This window comes from Poromitra crassiceps, assembly GCF_964638095.1.
Source record: "Poromitra crassiceps genome assembly, chromosome: 29".
Taxonomy (NCBI): domain Eukaryota; kingdom Metazoa; phylum Chordata; class Actinopteri; order Beryciformes; family Melamphaidae; genus Poromitra; species Poromitra crassiceps.
Genome location: NC_139641.1, coordinates 12972671 through 12998734, shown reverse-complemented (window position 1 = coordinate 12998734; position 26064 = coordinate 12972671). Strand labels below are relative to the sequence as shown.

The following is a 26064-nucleotide window of genomic DNA, read 5'->3' as shown; positions in this document are numbered from 1 at the left end:
CAGTGAAGAAAATCCGTTGTTGTGAGGAGAGGGAAGAAAGGCTGAAGAAATTCGAGGAAAGCTTAACATAAGAACAGCTGGTGTTGTTAAACTCTTCATTTTTGCGGTTTGTTGGTTTTTTCCCTCCCCAAACTAGTGTTGTGTTCTGTTTCGTGTCACCATGGCTTGTGGAGCTACGTTAAAGCGGTCGATGGAGTTTGAGGCCCTCCTCAGTCCCCAGTCTCCCAAGCGCAGGAGGTGCAATCCACTACCGGGGGCTCCGAGCACTCCGTCCCCGCAAAGATGCAACCTCCGTCCCGCACTCGACAGCCCGTCGCACTCGATGTCTCCTCCGGCCATGGGCGGTGAACACAGGCTCACTCCAGGTATGAAATTGTTACCAAATTGAGCGTTCTGTCTCTGCTTTTTCTGGGTGGGTGTCATGGGGGAGGGGGTTTGGGTGGAGTGGAATGGATAGCTAGCTAGTTGAGAGAATCTAGAATGGGGGGTTGGAGGCTAAGTTAGCCCAGCTAGCTAAGCTAACGTTAGCAAGGTGGATGTCGTCGCTAAGTTACCAATACTATTTTACAGATTGGATGATTTCACAGACCTATACTATTAAAAACGTCTCGTTAGGAAGCTAGTTTTGGCCATTACTGATCTTGCCAACTCACATTGTATTATTAGCTGAGTGAGTTAGCTAGCTAGCTTAGACCGGCGGCTAATGTCAGTTTGTTATCGAAAATGTTCGCTAAGCTACTAGTACCATGCTTATTGTGACAATATAAATCATTTGTAGAATCATCGTAAATGAAGAAACATGCGTGCCAAATCAGGTTTGCTTTCACAATTCACAAGTCTGACCATGGCATTGATTGTCTTATTCTCTCAGCTATTGAAAACAATAAAACGGTTTCATTTTAAACGTTGTTCTAAAAACACAGCGTGTCAGTTTGAAAACGATAGTAAGCCCTCCTTTTGGTTTTACACCTGGGTGACAGGCTAGCTAGGGTGTCATTTCGATCTCCTAAAAAAGCCAAATGGCATCACAGCAGTCTTTGGCAAATCATTGCAGGGCTGTTAATTAACCGCTGCATGGGCATGGCTATGGCTAGTGCCACACATTGTCTTCTTGTCAATTGCCTTTGGCCTGGAAGGCATTGTTCATTTTCTTATATGCCTGTACTCTTCTTTTCCCATTAACTTGAAAATGCAACTCCCCCTGTGAGCATAGAATGGGTGGTGTGGGGGGGGGGGGCACAAGTGAAAGCGAGATAATTACCCGGGTATCTCCCCAGCGATCCAGTCACAGTGAGGCTTATTGTATGTGCCAATCACTGGGTACTGGGCAGGATGACACTGAGCAGGCATAATCCCTACGCTTTTTGAATTCCAATTGGATGTTGCAGTTGGAATGATCATTCTATCAGTGGGTAATGTAAGAGAGGATCATAACAAGGGCGTGTAAGACAACTCTTACACATCGCTTCCCGAGAATGTTAGACTTTGTGCACCGCAGTCAGTCAGTGGCTAAAAAATCCATTGCCTTCTATTGCATAGCTTGTCTCAGAAGGACCGAGGTCCGTCTTGATGCAGTGAAAAGCATTGAACTGTGACTATCAAGTGACTCAACTTAATAAGAATGTACACCACTGCATCCATGACCAGTAGGGGTGTCACGATACACTCAGTTCACGATACGATACACAATATTGGGTTCACGATAACGATACGATATTTTAACAATATTTTTTTGCGATCGATTTGTAAGTTGAGGGGGCATTTGAGTCATTTCACCACTTTCATCCTCCGTGTCTGTAACGTCCCTCGTCTGTTCAAACAAAGCAATGAAAAGGAGAGCGAGCATGCAATCAGATGCGGATCAGTGAACCACCGTGTTCAGCTTCTTTTTCTCGCGATATGAGATTTCATCTCAACGATGCATATCGTCACGTTTTGATATCGTGATATATCGTGGGACGATATATTGTGACATCCCTACTGACCAGACCACCAATTTGTATTGACAGGGCACCCCTTGGACAAGAAGTATTTTGTTGTTGTAGGGGTGTGCTCCCATCCCTCATAATTACCCATGGTGTTGTTTTCAGGCACTTGCCTCATTCATTAATTCATCTGATTAAACCACATTTATTGTGCCCTTGTATACAACAATATGCGATAGATTTTTGACTGCGTTCCATTTTCCCATCACATAACTGATGATGCATATTTGCAGCGTGGCTGTCAGCCAACACCCCCCCCCCCCCCCCTCCCTCAGTGCTCCGTGGCTATTGTGTTTCAGTTGGCATGCTCCATGGAACTCATCCACCTGCAGAGGAGGCAGTATAATTCATAGGAATCCGCCTAATTCACTTGTCGCAGTGAGTGAATGCGTAGAATTATACCCTTTGTTGTCCTCCGCCGGTGTGCTGACATCAAAATGACTCGGATTTTATCAAGTTGAATTCCAAAGCTATTGTGCTGCAGCCCCCCCTAATCTCAATAGTACATGATTACCTGGAAATACACATGAGCCTGAGCTATGAGTGAGTGTTGTTTCTGTGTTTCCCACAGGATTTTGAGTATTTGTGGTGGGGGACCGCAGACCCCCTAGGGGGGTGCGGGGGCATGCGATATATTTTTTAAACATTTTAAAGTAAAATGCATGAATTTGGTGTACTTTGAGAAAGCTTAAGAGCAAAATTAAAAGGATAGATCTATGAAGAACATGTCATCATTACTGTGCTGTGGGTTTACAATGACAAACTAAATGTCTCCCTATAGGTCAGGGATACTCAACTTGCTTTGCCACTTTAGTGAAATGATAGAAGGCGAGGGGCCAGTTAATATACAAACAATATACATTTTTCTGTAGCGGATTGTAGGTTTTTGGGGTGTCAGCCGGAGTTTAGGCTGACAATGTTGTGCACACCTGATAGTTAGTTAGGTTAAGTACTACATACATAAGTGCCTGGGTAGCGAGCAGATGGCGGTATTTGACAATTTAGCAGCTGAATCATAGATTATTGAAAGATATTCCATATTCCAGACTGAAATGCTATAACGGAATTATTGGCCAGAATGACATGAACATTTTGACACTCATTCAGCGGGTATCTTGCATGTTGCGTTCAGGTGCACTGTTAAAAAAAAAAAATTTGGTCAACATCTTTTGTGGCGGTCAAAATCCTTTTGTGGCGGTGTGCCACAAATTCCTTCATGTATGGGAAACACTGTTTGGATTAAAAATAACATTTTGAATCAAAATAAATACACCCAGATAAACTTTGACTAGTCAACATCCACACATGGTTTGTGCACTGTGTCCATTATTATGGTTGTTTTAGATATAATGGTCCCATGGGGGCAAATCATGCTACATTTTGTCCCTGTTTTTGCATTGTAACAATATAATAATATGCTGCGTAACACTGCAAGATGATGCGGCGGATGGATGGGACGCCTTTGTCTCAAACATAATAACCGGGGGAACATTGTTGTCAGCCCTTCTTCACACATGTGAGTGTCAACAGATGTGCAGGCTTGTGTGTGACAGATAGGGCGTGCAGGTCGCAGGAGGTGTAGCAGCCACAGCTGACATCCTGTCAAATGCATTTTGCTGAAATGGGTTTTACCTTTTGGGAGTTTTTGTATATTAATAATAGAGTTCACTGAAGCCAAAGGGAGAAGACATATTTTATTCTTTGTCCATTTTTATTGGTTTGGCGCTATGTGTGCAATATGCTCTTATGATGCTCTAAATAGGGCTGTGGCTAATGTTGTGTTATTAGTAGGGGTGCACAGATCGATCGGCACGCAATCTGTATCGGCCGATTTTGACCTCAAATATGCGATCGGCTGATTGCCGATATTTTGGCTGATTGCCGATATTTCTTTATATAATATTTTTTTATATATAAAAAAAAAAGCCCTATCAATAATCAGGCTTTCCAACGATATAAAATACAATACCAATTGGTATTATTAAAGGGGAGAAATAATCGACCGAAATAACGTTTCCAAACTTTTTTTGATGAGTTTATATATCGGTGATGGGTCGATGATCGGTTGGGCAGATATTTCCCATAGGCGATCGGTGATCGGTGATCGGTGGCAAAAAACGTGATCGGTGCACCCTTAATTAGTAGTACATCAAGATCTGTTTATTCCAACCGTCTTACCTCACATCGCCTGCTGACCTAGCCTGGATTTCATGCTATGCTAATGGACGGGCTTCTAAAGTGCACTCTCATTTTCTCCAGTGTCTGCCCTGGCTAAGCTGAATTACAGCACAGCAGCTGCAGAGGAGTGAAGGAATGTGGAGGAGTGTGTGTGTGTCTGTGTATGTGTGCGTGCACACTGCAGACATGAGGTCCAGATACCAGGTATTATGCTCACCTTCACCCCCAGAAAGAGGCCCCTCTCGTGGGCCTGGTGGTGCTGTAGGCCTGGTGCTGTTGTAGTAGGCCTGTCTTTCTGCCCCTCGTGGGCCTGCTGGTGCTGTAGGCCTGGTGCTGTAGTAGGCCTGGTGCTGTAGTAGGCCTGTCTTTCTGCCCCTCGTCGTGGGGCCTGGTGCTGTAGTAGGCCTGTCTTTCTGCCCCTCGTCGTGGGGCCTGGTGCTGTAGGCCTGTCTTTCTGCCCCTCGTCGTGGGGCCTGGTGCTGTAGTAGGCCTGTCTTTCTGCCCCTCGTCGTGGGGCCTGGTGCTGTAGTAGGCCTGTCTTTCTGCCCCTCGTCGTGGGGCCTGGTGCTGTAGTAGGCCTGTCTTTCTGCCCCTCGTCGTGGGGCCTGGTGCTGTAGGCCTGTCTTTCTACTGAAAGCAGTTTTGTTATTTAGCTAAAGGTCAGCTGTCATCCCTCCCACCCTCTTTCTCCCCTCACATGCTGTCCAGCTAGTCGGGTTTGCTTTGTGGTGAAGACGGTGGTGATCTGTGACTTCAAGGAACCAACTGCAGGCGTTGGCATGGGGAGCTGTCACCACCAGAGCCTCTTGAGGCGATTATTTCATAGGATCAGCAACTCCATTCCCATGCCCTGAAGCATGGTGGTGCCTGAGCAGCCTGGGTGCCTGCCCTGAAGCATGGTGGTGCCTGAGCAGCCTGGGTGCCTGCCCTGAGGCATGGTGGTGCCTGGGTGCCTCCCCTGAGGCATGATGGTGCCTGAGCAGCCTGGGTGCCTGCCCTGAGGCATGGTGTTGCCTGAGCAGCCTGGGTGCCTGCCCTGAGGCATGGTGTTGCCTGAGCAGCCTGGGTGCCTGCCCTGAGGCATGATGGTGCCTGGGTGCCTCCCCTGAGGCATGATGTTGCCTGAGCAGCCTGGGTGCCTGCCCTGAGGCATGATAGTGCCTGAGCAGCCTGGGTGCCTGCCCTGAGGCATGATGTTGCCTGAGCAGACTGGGTGCCTGCCCTGAGGCATGATGGTGCCTGAGCAGCCTGGGTGCCTGCCCTGAGGCATGATGGTGCCTGAGCAGCCTGGGTGCCTGCCCTGAGGCATGATGGTGCCTGAGCAGCCTGGGTGCCTGCCCTGAGGCATGGTGTTGTCCGAGCAGCCTGGGTGCCTGCCCTGAGGCATGGTGGTGCCTGAGCAGCCTGGGTGCCTGCTTGCACTGCACAGCACCGTAGATCTTCCCAAGACAACGGGGTTACTTATCCAATGGCCGGTCATGCATAGATCAGAATTGCAATGCGTTTGCCCCTAACTTTGTACGCTAATGTCGGATTGATTTTTCTCTTTTCTTTTCGACTCGAGTGGAATTCATTATCGACTGCTCTGGCCTTGACTATTTGTCTTTATGCAAGTTGAAACATAATCCGAGCTATGTCGGTCTATCTTTGTATCCTCGCTGCTCCAGATTGTCAGTATACATATTTCAGCGACCAACTTCCCGATAGTCCGCACGCTAGACTAGTTGCCAGTTCCCATTTCTGTCTGTGTTTTGCAACAATGACGATCCATTCTTGAATTCTTAACTGTGCCGAATGTCAACTTGAGCTGACCCACAGTACATCATCACAGGCTACTTCCTGGTAGTTTGGGGCATGTTAAGCCCCCCCTCCTCACTGTCCTGCTGGCTTCAGCCATGAAGGGTGAAATGAAATGAGTCAGACTGCCGTTTTCCTCTCCAGCACCCCTCTCTTTACCCTCATGGTCCAATCTATCTGCCAATCTCCCCCGTCCTATTCACACGTTTTGTTTGGCCTGTGTGCCTAAAGCCTTTTAGCTGAGGCTTTCTGCGCTGCTTTAGCCCGGCTCCCCCGGAACTCTCTGTGATTGATTGCTCGGCCTGGCCTGTGACAGGGGTCATTGTTGCCAGGCAACGCCCCACGATGGGGATTTCTGATAGCTGGCAGGGCTGGAAAGTGACTGGGCAGCAGGGGAGGGTTTGTTCACTCAGTCAGTCAGAGGTACCCCACCACCGTCCTCAGAGGTACCCCACCACCGTCCTCAGAGGTACCCCACCACCGTCCTGTCAGAGGTACCCCACCACCGTCCTGAGATCACTCAGCATATCAGCTGCACTGCAGAACCAGACCGACATGTTTTCACTGCCTTTTTAGGGAGGCACCCATCCACTTTTTTCACTTCCGATTCCGATACCTGAATTTGGATATCTGCCGATACCGATATTATGCCGATACCAATATTTTTCGATTTAGATTTGGCCAATTAAAGATTAAAAAAAAAATATACCTTGCAAAATGCAGACAAAACTAAGAAAATATACAAGGCAAAGAAGTAGGGGTGCACCGATCGATCGGCAAGCAATCTGTATCGGCCGATATGGACCTCAAATATGCGATCGGCGATCGTCAATTTTTTTATATTGATTTTTTTTCTTTCTTTTAAATAAACAAAAAAGCCCTATCACTAATCAGGCTTTCCAACTATATAAAATACAATGCCAATTGGTATTATTAAAGGGGAGAAATAATCGACCTAAAATAACGTTTCCAAACTTTCTTTGAGGAGTTTATATATCGGTGATCGATAAACGGTGATCGGTCGATGATCGGTTGGGCAGATATTTCCCATAGGCGATCGGTGGCAAAAAACGTGATCGGTGCACCCCTACAAAGAAGGATACTATTATACTTTTATTTTTTTATTCCGATCCGATCCGTGAATTAGTGCCAAATCGGCACCCGATATTGGATCGGATCGGCCCCATCCCTTCACAAGTCTGCATTTTACTCAAGTCAATCTGCTTCATACTGAGCACAGTTGGGCTCACTGTAAGATTTCGCCCACTAAGCTAATACAAAATGTACGGATGGGAAAATATATTGAAATTCAATATATTGCGATACAAAAAAGGGACAGTACGTGTCGTCATGGGGCAGAAAAATAGTGATATTGGCTAATTTGGCTACATTTGATTGTCTGTTTGTTATCACAAATGAGATGGCAAGGGAACCAGTTCTATTGATTGACAGGAAACTCTCACGAGACTTGAACGGGACGAACAAGATTTGGATTCACAGACCCCCGTATGAGGAGACCAGAATAGCCCGGAGGCGTACAAACAGCCTTGCGTGTATTTATGTATCATACTGTATAATGAGGATATGGACCGCGGCGTGAGAGAAAAAGTGTTATTTGCAGAGCGCATGCAGCTTGCCCCGTTTGTGCCCGTTATAGCCTGTTTGTGGAGCCTACTCTGAGCTAAATATCTTCTATGAGCATCCGAATGAAACCAAAGTTATTTGGGTGAGTAAAACATCATATTTTAAGCTGGAAATCAGGTTCTGGGGTGTAAAAAAAAAACGGAATTCTCCTTTTAAAGCACATCTTGATTGTTTCATTTCAAGTCCATTGTGGTGGTGTACAGACTCCAGAGCCAACATGATGAAGATTGTGTCCAATGTCCAAATAGACATGTTGTATATGGACCTAACTGTAGCTCTGCTAAGTGTTGCTGCAGCTAAACAAACAGTCAGTCAGATTAGGCTTGTGTATTGTTAATGCAGGAAGGCTTTAGGGCCCCTGTGACCCCTCCCCTCGCTGTGACCCCTCCCCCCCTCGCTGTGACCCCTCCCCCCCTCGCTGTGACCCCTCCCCCTCGCCGTGACCCCTCCCCTCGCTGTGACCCCTCCCCTCGCCATGTGTTTTCATTGAAGGCTCCAGTTCAGTAATGCATGACATCGTGGCCCTTCACTTAATATGGCCCTGTGCAGTGTTGGGGGTAAGTCATTACAAAAGTAACATATTACATGTAATATATTACTTTTAGCCATAACTCAGTAATATATCTTATTACTTATAGGATGTCAGTAATATTATACCAGTTACTTTGTCAAGTAACTCAAGTTACAAATTGAGTTACATTTGATAAAATCAAAGCACATAAAAAAAAAAAGATACAATCATTTCCTAATCAAACTGTCTGTTTTTATGCAAATAACAAAGGAAAAGGATAACATTTAGAATTTTGGATTGTTTACAAGGCGGTTGAAATTATTTTTCGGGATGGTTCCGGGGCGGCGATGTCATTCTGCTGCTGCTGTTGTTTTGGTAAAAGTAATGCAAAAGTAGTGTAATAAGTAACGAGTTACTCTACACAGACGGTAAATATTGTAAAGTAACTTATTACTTTCAAATTAAAGTAACTAGTAATATGTAGTATATTACATTTTGAAAGTAACTTGCCCAACACTGGCCCTGTGTGTGGAGAAGACGCTGCTTTCCTAGTGCCCATTCAAAAAAGCGTCTTGTTGTTGAAACGGGCTGAAGCAGCGAACAAGACTGTTGGCTCTCTCTCCCTCCACCCAAGATAAATGAGGCAGGCCTCCCCCAGATAGAGGTGCAACATAGGCACAGGCTGTTCAGCCCCTCCTGGAGTGGAATGAAGATAAGTCCCTCCCGTGCATTTTGCTTATCAACTCTGGTTCAGGTCGGTGAACAGCCAAGAGCTCGTGTTTTTCTGTTGTTTTTTCCCAGGACATTTCTGAACTTTAACCTTTCTGATTAGATGTGTATGTGTGCGGTAGCTTGAAGCTGGGTTTTTTTTTACGCTAGGCGGCAGGGTAGCTAGCATTAGCATGGGGTTCATCTTGACCAGGAAACATCTCACATGTGCCTGTGATCACATGGTGATTGAGCCGGGGGGCCCAGCCTAGTTTTCTCTGAAAGAGGCAGGGGCCCCGTTTTTCACACAGTCCTCCTCCTGCACTCCACTCCTGATATGACCCACGTCTACACTCGTCCTTCTGCTTCATACAAGAGATGCCCCACAAGTCATTTTTTCCAAGTCCAAAGTTAAGTCTCAAGTCTTTGAGCTCAAGTCCAAGTCAAGTCTCGATTGTTTGAAGGACGAGTCTCAAGTCACTGTGTGGGGTAGTCTCAACGCCAGACCCCATGAGAGTTCTGACGCTGATACACTACGTTACTGCATGCTGCAGATCTCTCTCTGGGTCTGGGACACTTTATGGTTGGTTTGTAAGAAGTGCGACTCAAGTCCCAAGTCCCCATCTCTGCTTCATACACACACGGACGCCTCAAGCGTCTGCACAACCGCTAAATAGACCCTTCTCACGGCGGCCATTTTGTGTCGAAAAGGCAGGGTAAACACAGGTGCAAGCAAAACACTAATGAGGGTTTCCAACTTCCATGATGTGGAATACAGCGTTTGTGTGTGTGTGTGTGTAAATGGCAAAATGGTAAATGGCCTGCATTTATATAGCGCTTTTATCCAAAGCGCTTTACAATCAGTAGATAGTCTACATTCACCCATTCATACACCGATGGCGGCAGGCTGCCACGCAGGGTGCCTACACACCATCGGGAGCAAGGAGGGTTAAGTGTCTTGCCCAAGGACACAACGACAGCAGCTGGGAGGGAGCGGGGATCGAGCCGCCAACCCTTGCGTCATTGGCCGACCCGCTCTACCTCCTGAGCTAAAGCCGCCCCTGTGTGTGTGTGTTAGAGCTGTGCATCTTCACTGATCTCACGATTCGATTATACAAGTCTACGATTCGATTCGATTATACGATGCATCTTAAATCGATGCATCACTTTTTCCGCAATACATGATTTATTTTTTCTCACTTTCTTTTTTCTCACTGTGTGGCTACTTTTAAAATAAAAGTGCATTTGGAATTGCATTGTATTATGATCCATAATTAAAATAAACAACTGCATATACTTACATTCTATTTTATTTGATTATAATTTTTTTTTTTTTTTTAAATAATCGATTTTTGATATTTGTTAATCGATTCAGAATCGTCCTATTAAGCATCGCGATGCATCTCTGAATCGATTATTTTCGGCAGCTCTAGTGTGTGTCTGTTTTTTTCCCCTCCATATCGGAAAACATACACGTTAATGCCGATCCGATATATCTGATAGGCCAAATCAAACCCATATCAGCCGTTAAATCGGTTGGGCTCCATTTGTTACTGCGGTAGACATCTCTCACGGATGTGGATCTTGCCTAAACTTTCAAGTTCTACTTCCTGTCAGAAGTTCTACTTCCTGTCACTGCGTGCTTTCTCTTTTGAACCCTGCTAGGTGACGATTGCACAGGAAGTGTGCATAGCTGTTAGGTCATGTTCAGTGAACCCATAATATCTCCAGATCACAATACATCAAGATAGCTTTGCCGTAACGGCTACCTGTTTGATTTGGAATACATTCAAACGTCAGATGAATGTGGTTGTGCTGCTTCTTCTCATCATCTGATTTGGCTCGGATTTCTGTGTAACCTCCATCTAAACTCCCTCACAAAGCAACGACTCTATTCAGTGTTATCACAGCATGCGAGAACTTGTTCTGCCAAAGGCTAAAAACAACGTCTGCAAAGACAGTATTGTTATTGGTTCGGGGCTCCAGGCGGAATCTGGTTTCACTCCATATCCAACCTTTGCCTGGAATGAATTGGTCTAAAAAATCCCTGTCCACATTGTTGCACTGCTTCGATCCAGTATCTGCCACCTAAACCAGACCAATAGAGACAGTCCGCATGTCTGGGAACGCCCATACAGGCTCTAGGAACGCCCACAATAGACGCTGGGTTAGCCTGGGGGCGGGGTCAGGGTGGGGTAAATTCCCCCCGTTCTATCCATTCAGCAAAGTTAGAATTTAGCTGATAGCCCAGCCCAGGCAGACACGATCGGGGATTTAACCACCGCAGTAAACGCACATCTGAGCAGACGTCTTGTGTTCTGCTCTAGAACCCCCAAACATGTAGTTTAGAGCCGCAGCACCGTCTTTTGGTGAGTCAGCCCATGAGATATATGGGCGGTTTTACCCCACTCGCGTGCCAGCCGTTTAACATTTTGTGGGCGTTCCCAGACATGCGGACTGTCTCTATCGTGTGGCACTGTAAACCAGTGTGTCGTTGTATTGTCCTGCTGATCTTTGGCCTGGTTTTGACTGTTTGTGTACTTTTTGTTTTCTCCCCCCTACAGAGCAGATCTTCCAGAACCTCCGTCAGGAGTACAGCCGCATCCAGAGGCGACGACAGCTGGAGGGCGCCTTCAACCAGACCGAGGCCTGCAGCTCCAGCGACGCCCCCAGCCCCAGCTCCGCCTCCCTCGCCGCACCCAGCTCCCCCCCAGGTTAGAAGCAACATCCCCTCTATTCACCTTCTGTTGCCCCGCCCACTCCCCCCCCTCTCCATGACAATTGTATTTGTTCTTTTGGTTCAGCGTTAGCCGGCCGCTTGCACGCATGTAAACATTGATCAAACTATGAATGAAGTTTGGCAACGTTCAGCAGCTGCACTGCGGCGAGTGTGTGTGGCCAACTTCAGTTCCATGCTCATAGCGTCACTGCCCACGAGGAGCCGATGGCTGTACCCCGGTCGGCATAACGTTAGTTACAAAAACACGTCAACAGTGTTTTTATCACTGCCAGTAGGGCTGCCACGATTAGTCGACTAGTCGCGATGACGTCGATACATTTCAGGAAGTGTTTTTATAGGTACAGGTACATGGGTACATACCGCCACCTACTGGCTTGGAGGTAGACCCAGGCTCACTTTAAAGAGGAAGTGCTATCTAAGAACAAACTTCTAAGTATAACGAAAAGGTGTACATATCAAGAATGTATATATGTATCAGAGAATTCAATTAGTCAATACTTGTTAGTATACTAAGGCAAGACACATCAAATACATTCTGTGTTTTCTCTTATTCTTGACAATGACAGTTTCAAAGTTTCAAAAACACTAGAGTATACAGGTACATACGAATATTTTTCAAGGACATTTTTAAGAATATTTGACAAGACTCTATATCCCTGAGTCCAATTCTTTCTCCATTTCGCCCGGTATCACGGATATATGAAATATTAATCTATTATATGTCGATGGTCCAAGCGAGCAGCTCTGAAGTAAGCTTCCATCAGCTAGCATGGTCGATGTGCTGGCTGGACCCCCTGCCCTCAAAAGTCCGATTTCGAAATAGGCGTTATTTTTGATAAACTGGCCTCATAACGGGGATCTATAGCTTACAGTTATGTGTCTACTAACATTATTAAAAGATCATAAAGGTAACGCTGTTTTCTGACAGTTTGCTGCTTCTTCTTCTTCTTCGTTGCCTTGACCGTAGGCGTAGTTGCTGCCCTCTCGTTGTGGACTAAACATAGAGGCATGCGCATGCCCAGTGTATGTGCAGCGTCGTGTAGCGTGCATCTCGTAGGAGCTAATATGGACTAGGGATGGGCATTTTAAGCAATTTAAATAGTCGAGTACTCTCCTTCTATTATGAACGAGTGCTCGAGTACTCGCGCTGGGGGCGCGGGCTGTGTGATTACTATGGTAATGACTGAGCAGGGGTAATCTGCTGTGTATCGGGCTGTTCACACATAACGTTTGCATTTTTGCATGGAAAAAGCGCTACCTGGAGCATTTTTGTCAGGAGAGGGACTGACTGTGATATTAGGTGACGCTAAGCTAACATCTAAAGCCTACCTTTAGACAGTATCTCCGATGGTTGGATTAGCGCTTTGGAGCAGACAAGTTGTGAAACAAGCGAAGGCATTTGATTTCCAATACATGTCCATTGTTGCTGAATAGTGATCACCATGATGCGATTGTCTCCCAAAAAGTGATTCTTTCTCCACATTTCTTGTGACTAACGTTATGGGAAACGACAGTGTAGTCAGTAAACTAGTGCAACGTTTTGAATGAGTTTTATCGGGCGTGCGCTATGAAGAAGCGTGCTTCTCATTCGGGAGAATATCTCCAGCCACCATTTTCGGGAAGAGCTGGAAAACTTCCGGTTAAAACTTTCAAAATAATGTTACTTAAACAAAAGTAAATAGCTTATTGATGCACGTTGGAGGAGAAAAGGTATTTCAATGAATGAAGCAGCATCCTCGTATCAAAATACTCGTTGTGATGTTATATGGCGTGAAACAGTGGCTGTAACGCATTACTCAAAATAAATAAGGTTACAATAAGCGTTTTATTTTGAAAGCAACAAAGCGGATGACGTACTTGGTACATTCTGGCTGACTTGACGCCTGATACAGTTTAGTCACAAGAAACCCAGGCGTGTTCGTTGAATGGGAGGGAAACACAGCGAGACCGGCCGTGCAGTTGCTGCTGGTTGCTGCTGGTTGCTGCCAGATCCACATGACGATGCGTGCGTAGATCTTCTACCATTTTTAAAGGGGTGGCGAAACGTTACTCGAATACTGACGTTATGAACGAGTGCTCGAGTACCCGAGTACTCGCGCCCATCCCTAATATGGACGGAGACCGCTCGCAGCCTGCTCTCGTGTAGACCTTGAAGGCTTTAACTACGGGGTCGTTGAAAACTACGTAATGAAGACTTGACCTTTAGTTTCACTCCACACAGGATCCTCTCCATCGATCACACCGGCCTCGCTCCTCGGTGCCAACATGGCCTCCTTCTGTCTCTGAGCCCTGCTGTGTGAAAGCCTCACCCTCCTCCCATCCTGGCCCGTTTGATTTATAAACCTTCTGGTCTAAGCTGGGTCATAGCACACCTCAAAGTCCTGCAGCAATGAATCAGCCAAGCCCAAGCTGGATCCAGTTGCACTGCGAACGAGACATTGGGGAGACTTGGGAGGAAGCGCCCTCATTAAGTGCCACTGTCTGCCACATGACCCTCCCGGGCTGCCGTGGAGGACAAAAAGCAAAGCTTAAATTGCGGCCTGGCCCCAGCCACCTATTTCTGGAGAGAGAGGAACATTGTGATCTCTGTTGTGACTTTTCACGGTGTTGTTGTTGCAGCCTTTTTTTTTTAGCTCCTGCCTTTTTTTCTGTGTGTTTCTCTCTCAGGTGCCTCAAGGAAGGACCAGCCCTCGTTCACATTGAGGCAGGTGAGCTACCTGTGCGAGCGCCTGCTGAAAGACCACGAGGAGAAGATCCGGGAGGAGTACGAACAGATCCTCAACACAAAACTCGCAGGTGCCAAACGTTCTTGTAAATGTGTACTGTTAGAGCCTGACCGATACTGGATTTTTGAGGCCGATACCGATATTAGGGAGTAAAACAATTCCGATATCGATATATCGGCCGATATTCTTATATTAAATATACACATTATATTAGGGCTGGGTTGGTTTGAAAATTTTAAAACCGGTTCGATATTGCCGTCTAAACCGGATCGAACCGGTATACCAATTTTTTTTGTAATAAAAAAAAAAAAAAAATTTTTTTTTTAAAGGAACACTCTAACGCAATAAGACTTTTGCCTACTAGTGCAACTTGAGAAGAGGCTAATACGAACAATAGTGCAATCAGAATGGACTGGCAAAAAAAAAAAAAAAAAGGTTTTTTCGGTTCGCACGTGATCAAACCGGTTTGGGCTCGTACACCGAACCAAACCGGAAATCGACCCATGCCCACATTATATTACACAATTTTTTTGCAATGATCCCTCAAATATCAAACAATTGACAAAGATATGGCTTGACTTTACCAGCTCAGTGACCTTGTGGTTTGAGTGTCCGCCCTGAGACTGGGAGGTCGTGAGTTCGATCCCCGGCCGAGTCATACCAAAGACTATAAAAATGGGACCCATTTGCCTCCCTGCTTGGCACTCGGCATCTAAAATGGTTGGAATTGGGGGGTCAGATCACCATGTGATTCCCGAGCACGCTCACCGCTCCCCCAGGGGATGGGTCAAATGCGGAGAACAAATTTCGCACACTCAGGTGTGTGTGAGACAATCAGTGGGACTTTACCTTTACTTTGACATGACTTGAGATATGTAAATGTAGGCAGGATATTTAGTAGGGTCATCTGTGGCACTTCCGTGACCGTGGAGAGCGAAGGTCCGTTTCTCAATGGATTTGTCATCTAGGAGGGTTAATAAACAAATTTAGCCGGGGTGTATTTTTAAAAAAGGCGGGGAAAATATTTGAGAGACCAAAATCCAAAATGTCTGCCGTGGAAATGAACTTTTTAATGGTTTGACCTACAATGATGCACAATACATGGTTTCAGAGCTTATTCTGGTCAAGTAATACATATTTGGTGTTTATATAATGATTTGACTTATTTTTTACCTTCAAATCCAAGATGGCTGCCAATTTTGAGCTCTAAAAGGCAGTTTTTTCAAAATCGTCATAGAGCCTTCATATTAGGCTTGAATGACAGGTCTTCTCATGATGAGTTGAATAATATACAGTATAAGTACACATAAGTAATCTCTGAGGTCAATAAAGTCAATGTTTGTGTGTAAACAACAGTTGCTGATTTGCGGTTTCCCATTAAATAGGGTAGGCTACTGAGAATATGGTGTCCAGTTCATCCCATCACATTTTCATAATGAACCAAAAACAATTTTGCACTATAGCCTAACATAAAATAGTATTCTGTATGCAAAGCTAGCAAGGTTAGTTGCTTGAGCTGAATTTAAAGGTCAACTCAAAACAAACAATGAAATTAACTTTGAAATTAAAACTGAATCCTAGGCTACTAAATTTCATCAGCACACAGTAAAGGAAACTTGTCTTTGAACTCAGCTGACTGTCTAGTCCTAATCCCTGTTGTGCAATGTCCCTTTTCAGTGAAGTTTTAGTTTTTGTTAAGAGTATGGACTTTTAATCTTGACCTTGTTGGTAGGCAACGGCCCTTTTTCAGTCAAGCATTTTCAGTTTAGCTCAGTCAGTCTGTGAAGCAGTCAGTGTCAGCACTTGCGCGAGCTCGCTTTTTCTCTAACTAATGTTAACATTACACACTTTAAGACACTTTGTTTGAGGATATAAAAGGAGGTACGGTGGTGAAGTGGTAAGCACTATCGCCTCACAGCTCGAAGGTCGTGGGTTCGATTCCCACCTGGGACGATGTGAACGCTGAAGGAATGCGTGCCCGTCCGCATGTCTCGGGCACGCCTGCGGCCTCGTGGGATAACAGCTTATCAGCGGGATATATGCCACAACACCACGCAGCTCGAGTGCTATATTGCTTTTATAAAACGGTTTCCAAGTATAATAATATAATAATAATAATACTATAAGTCCGACTGGCATGGTATTCTGATAGAGTCAGTTGAAACACTACTGTAAGGCGGGACCGCAAGAACGTGCGGGTGATTTGATTGGATCGTTCTGGAGACTGAAGTTGACATTGGCCAATCCTGGCGCTTGCTGAGAAGCTGAGAGCTTTCTGGAAAGCCGACAGGCAGCTCGAGCGCAGCGCTGCATTCTCAGCGCTTGCTGAGAAGCTGAGTGCTTTCTGCAAAGCCCGACACCAACTAACGTTACGGGGTTAAATGCGGGGTTAACAGCCTTTTTTTTGCAAAGAAGACATTAGCCCGCATTTATTCTTGTACAAAACATAATTTTCTGCGAAGTATTAGTAAAGTTATAAGCGAAGATCGATTCACAAGGATCTGACAGCTGTCTCCATTTGTTTTTTTTGAGGTAACCAAAGGCTTTTAGTAAGAGAGTTGCCATGGCAACCAATAACCCATGGCCATGGGTTATTGGAGTGGGTTATTGGATTTATACAATGGCTGTGAACCAATCAGATTGCTTGATTTGAGAGAGCCGTTTTATAATTCTATTTAATCTTCAGTTATGCTTAAGCAAGCCAGGCTGTTTATTTTCAAAAGCAAATGCATATGTCAGTTGACAGAAGTGTGGAGACAGATAACATTAACTTTAGCTAAAAATAATAACGTTACCTAACGTTAGCTAACACCAAATATCAATGATGACTTCTGCAAATAAAAATTGTTTTTGCATTTGTTTTATATGTTCTTGATGGTAGAACTATCTTTAGACTAGTGAATAACGTTGATATCCTCAAACAAAGTGTCTTAAAGTGTGTAATGTTAACATTAGTTAGAGAAAAAGCGAGCTCACGCAAGTGCTGACACTGACTGCTTCACAGACTGACTGAGCTAATCTGAAAATGCTTGACTGGAAAAGGGCCGTTGCCTACCAACAAGGTCAAGATTAAAAGTCCATACTCTTAACAAAAACAAAAACTTCACTGAAAAGGGACATTGCACAACAGGGATTAGGACTAGACAGTCAGCTGAGTTCAAAGACAAGTTTCCTTTACTGTGTGCTGATGAAATTTAGTAGCCTAGGATTCAGTTTTAATTTCAAAGTTAATTTCATTGTTTGTTTTGAGTTGACCTTTAAATTCAGCTCAAGCAACTAACCTTGCTAGCTTTGCATACAGAATACTATTTTATGTTAGGCTATAGTGCAAAATTGTTTTTGGTTCATTATGAAAATGTGATGGGATGAACTGGACACCATATTCTCAGTAGCCTACCCTTTTTAATGGGAAACCGCAAATCAGCAACTGTTGTTTACACACAAACATTGACTTTATTGACCTCCGAGATTACTTCTGTGTACTTATACTGTATATTATTCAACTCATCATGAGAAGACCTGTCATTCAAGCCTAATATGAAGGCTCTATGACGATTTTGAAAACACTGCCTCAAAATTGGCAGCCATCTTGGATTTGAAGGTCAAAAATAGGTCAAATCATTATATAAACACCAAATATGTATTCCTTGACCAGAATAAGCTCTGAAACCATGTATTGTGCATCATTGTAGGTCAAAGCATTAAAAAGTTCATTTCCACGGCAGACATTTTGGATTTTGGTCTCTCAAATATTTTCCCCGCCTTTTTTTAAAATACACCCCGGCTAAATTTGTTTATTAACCCTCCTAGATGACAAATCCATTGAGAAACGGACCTTCGCTCTCCACGGTCACGGAAGTGCCACAGATGACCCTACTAATTTTACAGCTTATCAATAAACGTTGTTGTCCAAAATGACATCAATGCAATGAAACGGTAAACTTCACTGGGAATTTAATAATTATAAATAACTAGAAATTAGGGGTGCACCGATCACGTTTTTTGCCACCGATTGCCGATCGCCTATGGGAAATATCTGCCCAACCGATCATCGACCGATCACCGATATATAAACTCCTCAAAAAAAGTTTGGAAACGTTATTTTAGGTCGATTATTTCTCCCCTTTAATAATACCAATTGGCATTGTATTTTATATCGTTGGAAAGCCTGATTAGTGATAGGGCTTTTTTTTATAAAAAAAAAATATATATACCGTATAAATTGTCGATCGCCGATCGCATATTTGAGGTCAAAATCGGCCGATACAGATTGCTTGCCGATCGATCGGTGCACCCCTACTAGAAAAACAAAAACACAAATAGAACAACTATAAATTATAACTTGAGTTAAGAAAAAAATATAAAATATACACAACATGCTGCCTATAACTTAAAAAATACAAAATAAAAAAATATCGGCCGACATATCGGCCGATACCTATATATATCGGATATCGGCCGGTAATATCGGTGGACCGATATATCGGTCGAGCTCTAGTGATCAATTCTGCAGTGCTGCTGGCTCCTCATAGTTGCTTCCAATGAACCTGTGTAGATGTTTCTCCATGCCAAGACTGTAAATGGACATGGAATGGATTTGTGTTATGGTAGCTGGAGTTGAACGAGTGTGATGAAAAGGGTGAAATTGTGTTCAGCAATTGCAGCAAGCCTGTTTTCACTCATTCCTGTGGCCCATAGAGACACTGCAAAACGCGTCATCATTCAGAAGCCACGCCCAAGACGGGGGAAAATACAAGGAAGCACTGCCTGACGACTGCAGCTGGCAAAACAAACCGCGGCTAACCGGGGCGAACGGAGGAACTCTCGTCGGATAGAAATAGTTTTGCGGGGTTTTACAGGGTTACGGACAGTTTTCTTTTTAGATCATGTCAAAAGATTATTTCAGTACACTTCCTCCAACGGAGAGGGAAAGGTACATCGAGAAAATGAACTCCGTTGGCCTGGAGCAGTGTCCCTTTTCATTGCCCAAACAACGCTGGATAAACGATCCCACACAGTGGCCTGAAGTGAAATACTATGACATGAGCTTTTAGGCATGTTTAAATGAATGAAAATAACGCTGGTGTAACATCAGACGCGCTGGCATTCTCCTACAATATGTCACGTAGTTTCACACAAAGATCGTATATACGGAAGATGAACACTTCCAACTCACTTCCTTGACAGCTAGATCCACATTTTTCTTCTCGCCAATTCTCAATGGCTTCCTTGTTTTGCTCAGGAGTACAAAAAAACTTTTAACTGGTGATTTTTTTTACATTAGTTGTCTGCGCAGCCCACCACACAACGGCTTTTAGCTATGTTTAATTCAAGGAAAATGACGCTGGTGTGTGGAAATGAACGGAGCTTTTCCCCCGTGATGGGCGTGGCCTATTTCATGCAGTGTCTCTATCTGGCAGATTGAGTCTGCAGCACTGCTGTTTGAGTCTGCAGCACTGCTGTTAGTATGCAGCACTGCTGTTTGTACTGTAGTTACTAACTATAACACCTTCTCACCACATCCCCTCTTCCTCTTCCAGAACAATATGAATCTTTTGTGAAATTCACACAAGACCAGATCATGCGAAGATACGGCGCCCGGCCTGCTAGTTGTGAGTATCAACCAACACGCACATGGTTTTGCTTCAGAAATATTTTTATTTTTATTTTATTTAACCTTTATTTAACCAGGTAAGTCATTATAAGAACACATTTTTATTTACAATGGTGACCTGGCAGAAGGCACAGCCTTTTGAGGGATGGGGGGTAGGGGATAAAATAAATACAAAGTTACTTAGAACAAATTAAAACACAAGTTAAAACACAGTTAAAACATGGCAAGACAGACAGAGCAAACAAAACAGAAACAGTCGGAGCAGACAGGCAGGGGATAAGAACTAGTTCAGGAAGCAGTTGCAGGTGTCAGTGAATATGGCCAATATATGGCTCATTTCCACCGCAGGTAGTAGCGCGATCCCGCTCCGCTCGACTCGATAAATTGTCTCATCCCACCGGTTTAAACTGTCCCAGCCCGGGTTGTATTGGGGTCGAGTCGTGCTACTTTTCGTACCTGCTTCGTCGAGGTTCTATTCTGTCAACCCGGGTTCATACGGTGACGTGAAAACATTGTAGACGACTGATTGGCCAGGCAGAATCGTGTTTACTCTGTCTACTGACTGTCAATGCGCTGCATACCAGTTTAGTGGGCTTACATTCTCTTCTGTTATGTTATTTCCATCAGTCTTTGTGTTGCTGCCTTCGCCTCTGGTGAAATAAAGTCGTGGCGGTGGTTTCAATTGTTTTCAGAGTGAAAAAAGTCCGCTGCTCAGCAAGCTCCTGTCGTTAGTTGAGCTGCAGCGCTCCGCTAGGCCGCAGCGGGTGTTTGGTGAAGCCGCGGTCTTGCCTGGTGAGAGGCCGCTGGGTACAGGGCAGGCTTCACTCTGTTGCGCCTCTTCCGTCCGCGCGCAGCGCATGCCTGAGTTTGACTAACTACAAAGTGATATCCATTCTCCTGGCCGATTGTCAGATTCGCCCATGTACACTGTAGGTCATTTAGATGCACCAGTATTTCAGTTTAAAAGTTCTGTGGATGGATTTAATTGTAACGTTATGTTATAGCCTACTATGCGGGGGTGGGTGGGGGCAGATGATCCGCGGTGGAAGAAAAACGTCCATCGAGCCGAAACGATTAGAGCCGAGTGGGGACGAGCTGTGCAGGGCTGTTAAATGTGGTGGAATTGAGCCAATAGAGTCTTTGAAAGCTGACTTGGAGATGAAATTGTCCAGTTTGAGTGTTTTTTGTAAGACATTCCAGTCTGTGGGCACAGCAGAATGGAATGACGACTGACCGATTACAGAATGAGTTTTGGGGATTTTCAGCAGGATGAGGTTAGCAGAACGGGTGTTGTACGCAGCAGGTGCAGTATGCAACAAACTACACAGGTAGGGGGGGTGACAGACCAAGGAGAGTTTTGTAAATTAACATGAACCAGTGTATTTTTGCGACGGGTGTGTAGGGATGGCCAGTTTACAGAGGAATATAAAGTGCAGTGGTGAGTTCTGAAAGGGGCATTAGTAGCTAAACGGATGGCAGAGTGATAGATAACGTCTGGCTTTTGCAGAGTAGTTTTGCAGGCAGATCGGTAGATGGTGTCACCATAGTCTAACAAGGGAAGAACTTGTCATTTTAACCAGGGTGAGTCTAGCAGAGAGAGTGAAAGAGGAGCACATTCTATTCACCTTATTCACCACGCCCACTTTTTCTCTCTTCCGCGTTCGACGCAACGTATTTGTTCTTCCGGTTTAACGCTAGTTGGCGGCCATTTTCAAAATAAAACGTCAGTATGAATGAAGTTTGGCAACATTAAGAATTAAGCTACACTGCGGCCAACTTCAGTTACATGTTCATAACGTTACTGCTGCGAGGAGCCGATGGCTGTTACCCGGTCGGCATTTAACGACAGTTACAAAAGAACGTTGACAGTGTTTTCTCACTGCCAGTAGTAGGGTTTGACCATTGACAGATAGCTAGTCCGACCGGTGTCAGCACAGTCAGCGCTCCCGGTCATCGCTGCTCGTTAAGGTACTGGCAAAAAGAACTGGAGTTGGTCCCCGGGCGCTGCACAGTGGCTGCCCACTGCTCCTAGTTCTAGGAAGGTTCCTAGTAGAGGATGGGTCAAATGCAGAGGATGAATTTCCCCAAGGGGATAAATAAAGGATAACTTAACTTAACTTAACTTAAAGATTTCCAATAGGCGTTATTCTGATAAACTGGTCACATATATGTTACGTTCTCACCCGACAAATATTAAAACTTTAAAACAGTTTGTTGTTTTTTTTAGCTTGAAAACAGCTTTTTGGCAAGTCTAAATGACTGCGGTAGGCGTGCTCTACTTCCGTGTTTAAAACCGGAAAGACGATTACGAAATGACGTCATGCAGAAGCGTCCTTGTATGGGCAAAGAATAAGGTGAATAGAGAAAGCCAATTTCCAGATATCGATTCCTTAGAGGGACATATAGATTTGATAAGCCTTCAGAGTTCAAAAGTGTGATCTCGTGTTTCTGGCTGCAGCAGACTCACTCACTCGTCCATTAATCAATCCCTCTGTTCTGTTTTCAGATGTTTCTTGAACTCACGTCCGTGAGATCCTCCCGGCTTCCCTCTCACAAGATGGCTGCTCTTCTACTGCCCCCTTCCACTTGATTTTCAACTCGTTTACCTATGCTGCCCCCTCTCTCCCCTCTCAAAGCCGTTTGGGTGCCATGGTTTATCCACCATTTTATTTTGTTTTATGTTTTTTATCCAAAACTCGATTTTCTTACTCCAAAACTATTGCTGCTGCTGGCCAAAACGTAGAAGAATCTGAAAGACAAAAACATGTATAAAGCCCCTTTTTTTGCCCTCTCTTGTTGATATGCTCTGGAAATCTTTGACTAAAGCAAAATGAGTGTCAATCTCTCGCCCGGCGCTGTAGAAAAAGCTTGGCTAATGTGATCATCCTGTATAACCTGCCAGCAGCTCTGTATTTAAAGCCTCCTGCTTCTCACATTCTCCCACGTTTCTTTTCACCCCTCACGACTCTTTACCTGAGAATGTGTATTTTTTCCCCCCTTTTGAAAAAATAAAAGTTCTGTGATTTAAAATCTGTTGTCTTCAGTTAAAAAGGACTTTCAGTGCTCTAGGTCAGAGGTTCTCAAATGTTTTTTAGCCAAGGAGCCCTTACAAGATAGAAAATATACCGGGGACCCCCTCATTCTGATTTGTGATTTTATGCTGAGCTTGATTGTTTCCACGGTAACATGATTTACTTTTAAATTGATAGGTTTGTTAGATTAGAATCCATGAACCATTTTAGATTTAAAGCATAACATATTTTCGTTGAACTACGAAGCTTTTGCAACAACAAAAACATTTTTATTTTCCTGAAAACTTTTTGCTGACCCCCTGGCAAAGTGCCACGGACCCCCATTTGAGAACCACTACTCTAGAGCAGTGGTTCTCCAATTTTTTCACATGAAGGACCTCTAAACTGACAAAAATGTGACCACGGACCCCCATTTGATAGGATTTTGTCCCATGGTCCCCATATGATAAGATTGATGCTTTTAGATGTTTTATTACAGAAAGTGTATAAAACCCATGAGTAAAATAGTCATTGTGTTACTTAAATAAATTATCCCCCTTTTGGCTGCGGACCCCCTGGAACCCCTTCAAAGTGGGGTCAGGGGGACACCTAGAGGTCCTTGAGGGGGTTCCACGGGTCCCTATAGCAAAAACGGTAATAATTTATCTTCACTAGTATTCCAACCATAAGTAACAATGTATGACTATTTTGATCATCGGTTTCATGCGCTTTTTTAAAAATAAATAAAATAAAGTGACAACCCTCCCACTCTCCTGGCCCTGTCTTGCAGGACCTTTGGGGTAATTAGGCTGATTGGGTGCACCTGGGCATGGTGGACTCATTGGGCTTAAGACCTTCAAACCACTCATCAGTCTCTCCCTCCTTATGATGCACCTTTTGTTCTGTTCCTTTTGTTTAACTAGGCATCTATTCCTAGGCTCGCCTGCTGCGCGGGCTCGCTAGGCCTTGCACAGAGCTGGCCCTGCAGCATGCATACGCAGCTCAACCATCACTGATGTAGACATTGTGACATCATCGTCTATGACATCATCAGTGATGTCACTCGAGCAATTGTGTTTTTTGGTTACACTTGGCAAATTGTGACATCAGTGATGATGTCACAATGTGTATGACATCTCAGTGATGATGTCACAATGTGTATGACATCCTCAGTGACATCATGATGATGTCATAGTGACATCACAATTGCCCGAGTGTAACCCAAAACGTGACCAAAATTGCAACAAAGAAAACACTCCCTTCTAAGGAAGGATGTAGTTTGTATTGTCTAGTTCTTTTCCCTTATGACTCCCCTCATTATGTTACAGCCAGGGAGCCTGGATCAAGGAAGTAAATGAGGAGTTATACACAAAGTAAAAGTTGTTAAAACAATTTATTAACTAAACCAGGGGTGCAAATTAGTCCCCTTTACGTGACAAGTCACCTTTTTAATCCCAAAATAAGGCACTTAAGTGAATGATTTTGAGTGGTTTTGTGTCTGACCTGGTATCTGTCACCTTTTTCACTCTCCGTGAGTTTGCATCCAAAGGGGAAATGAGCAGACAACACAAACTACATGAAACGGTGCACCGGGGAGGAGGGACAGATACTGAATGGTCTGACGGTCTTCTTAACCCATTGATACCTGATGCAGCATTTGCGTGTATATCCCTCATTTGTGTGCATATCCCTTTAAGACCGCGAACCGCGTTAATGCGGTTTGTGGTCTTAAAGGGATACACACACAAATGCTGCATCAGGTATCAATGGGTTAAGCCCTAAGTGCACCAGGCCCAGATGCCCACCTATCACCCTAACGACCCCAACACCAGGCTCCTCCTGCAAGACAGCCAGGAGAGAGAAGCATCGTCACAAAAGCTCAAATCTTATCAGATGGGGGGACCCTGGGACAAAATCTTATCAAATGGGGGTCTGTGGTCTAATTTCTGTCAGTTTGGGCATCCTTGATGTGAAAATGCTTGAGAGCCACTGCTCTAGAGCAGTCCATATTAGGCCACAGACCCACATTTGATGGGATTTAGTCTCAATGAAATCTGACAATACTTTTATTGTTAGATTATAGCCTATATAATGTTGTCTAGAATTCCACCACTATTTGTATTGTGGGTAGAGAGATAACAGTGATCAAAATAGTCATTTCCCTATGTTCTCTAATGATGTTAACTTAAATGAAATAATGGTGATGAACAACTCATTAATTTTCTGGAGACCCCTTGGTGGTCCAAGGACCCCACATTGACGACCACTGCGTTATCACACCCTCTGCTGGTAGAATAATAGAAGTAGTTCAATAGAAGGTTTGTGTGCACATCCAACCTTTTGTTAGGCCAGGTGCTGGGTACAGAAGCACAATATAGAAAAAATAGAGAAATAGCCGCACTGGAGCAGCTCCAATATATTTAATTAAACAACTACTGCAAGCTTTCGACCCACACAGGGGTCTTCATCAGGCAAATGGCATGAGGGAAGACATAACAGGTATATATGGGGACAAGGGCTGATGACAGTACATTAAGGGCAGCTGCCGTGAGTCAATTAAGCCTAAAGTACATAGCCTAAAAGGACCTGACTGCGGCCAAAAAATAAAGGCGCAATCAGTCATTTTTATACACATACAAGTAGCCTACAATCCTCAGTAATTGCAATAAAATACATAGAAACACACGTAAGAAATTAAATATATTGGAGCTGCTCCAGTGTGTGGGTATTTCTCTATTTTTTAGAATATAGAAGTAGCCAACTCTTAACTGTCCCTTTCAAGGAAATGTAGATAAAAAAGTAAACATTTTAGTTCGTAAAGCAATGTGTGACTGACTTGTACGGTATTTTTCTCAGCAACTTGCACAATGTTGTAACGGTTCTTGGTTGTGGTGGAGTGCTGCCGCCTTGTGGTATAACTAGGGTCATGCAGTCAATGGTTTCATAGGGCTGCAGTGGGTTAGTTGGCCCATCGAGTTGGCCCAGTAAACGCTGAGCTTGTCTCTTTTTATTTTTTATTGATTCATTCCAAAGTCCAAGTCAACGAGCATACATTAAACATCAGTGCAGAGAGTATGCCACTTCGATAGAAATAAAACAAATAAAACAAAAAACAAATATACAAACAAACAGGGGTATCGTGTTAGAATA

The 26064-nt window shown here is 44.3% G+C and overlaps 1 protein-coding gene across 1 annotated transcript; it reads left to right on the top strand.

Moving 5' to 3' along the window:
• On the top strand, positions 1-22927 carry akirin1 (akirin 1). The gene is made up of 5 exons (XM_083662702.1): positions 1-365; positions 11388-11537; positions 14231-14359; positions 19830-19901; positions 22410-22927. The coding sequence occupies exons 1-5, from the start codon at positions 161-163 to the stop codon at positions 22418-22420; spliced, it is 567 nt and encodes a 188-aa protein (XP_083518828.1). The 5' UTR covers positions 1-160; the 3' UTR covers positions 22421-22927.
• Positions 22928-26064: the final 3137 nt, after the last annotated feature.

What these genes read in the sequence shown, in the direction of transcription:
- akirin1 (XM_083662702.1), top strand. Translation starts at nt 161, where the DNA reads ATGGCTTGTGGAGCTACGTTAAAGCGGTCGATGGAGTTTGAGGCCCTC. An exon ending in TGAACACAGGCTCACTCCAG is followed by an intron (nt 366 to 11,387) that starts GTATGAAATTGT and finishes TCCCCCCTACAG; the next exon opens with AGCAGATCTTCCAGAACCTC. An exon ending in CGCACCCAGCTCCCCCCCAG is followed by an intron (nt 11,538 to 14,230) that starts GTTAGAAGCAAC and finishes TTTCTCTCTCAG; the next exon opens with GTGCCTCAAGGAAGGACCAG.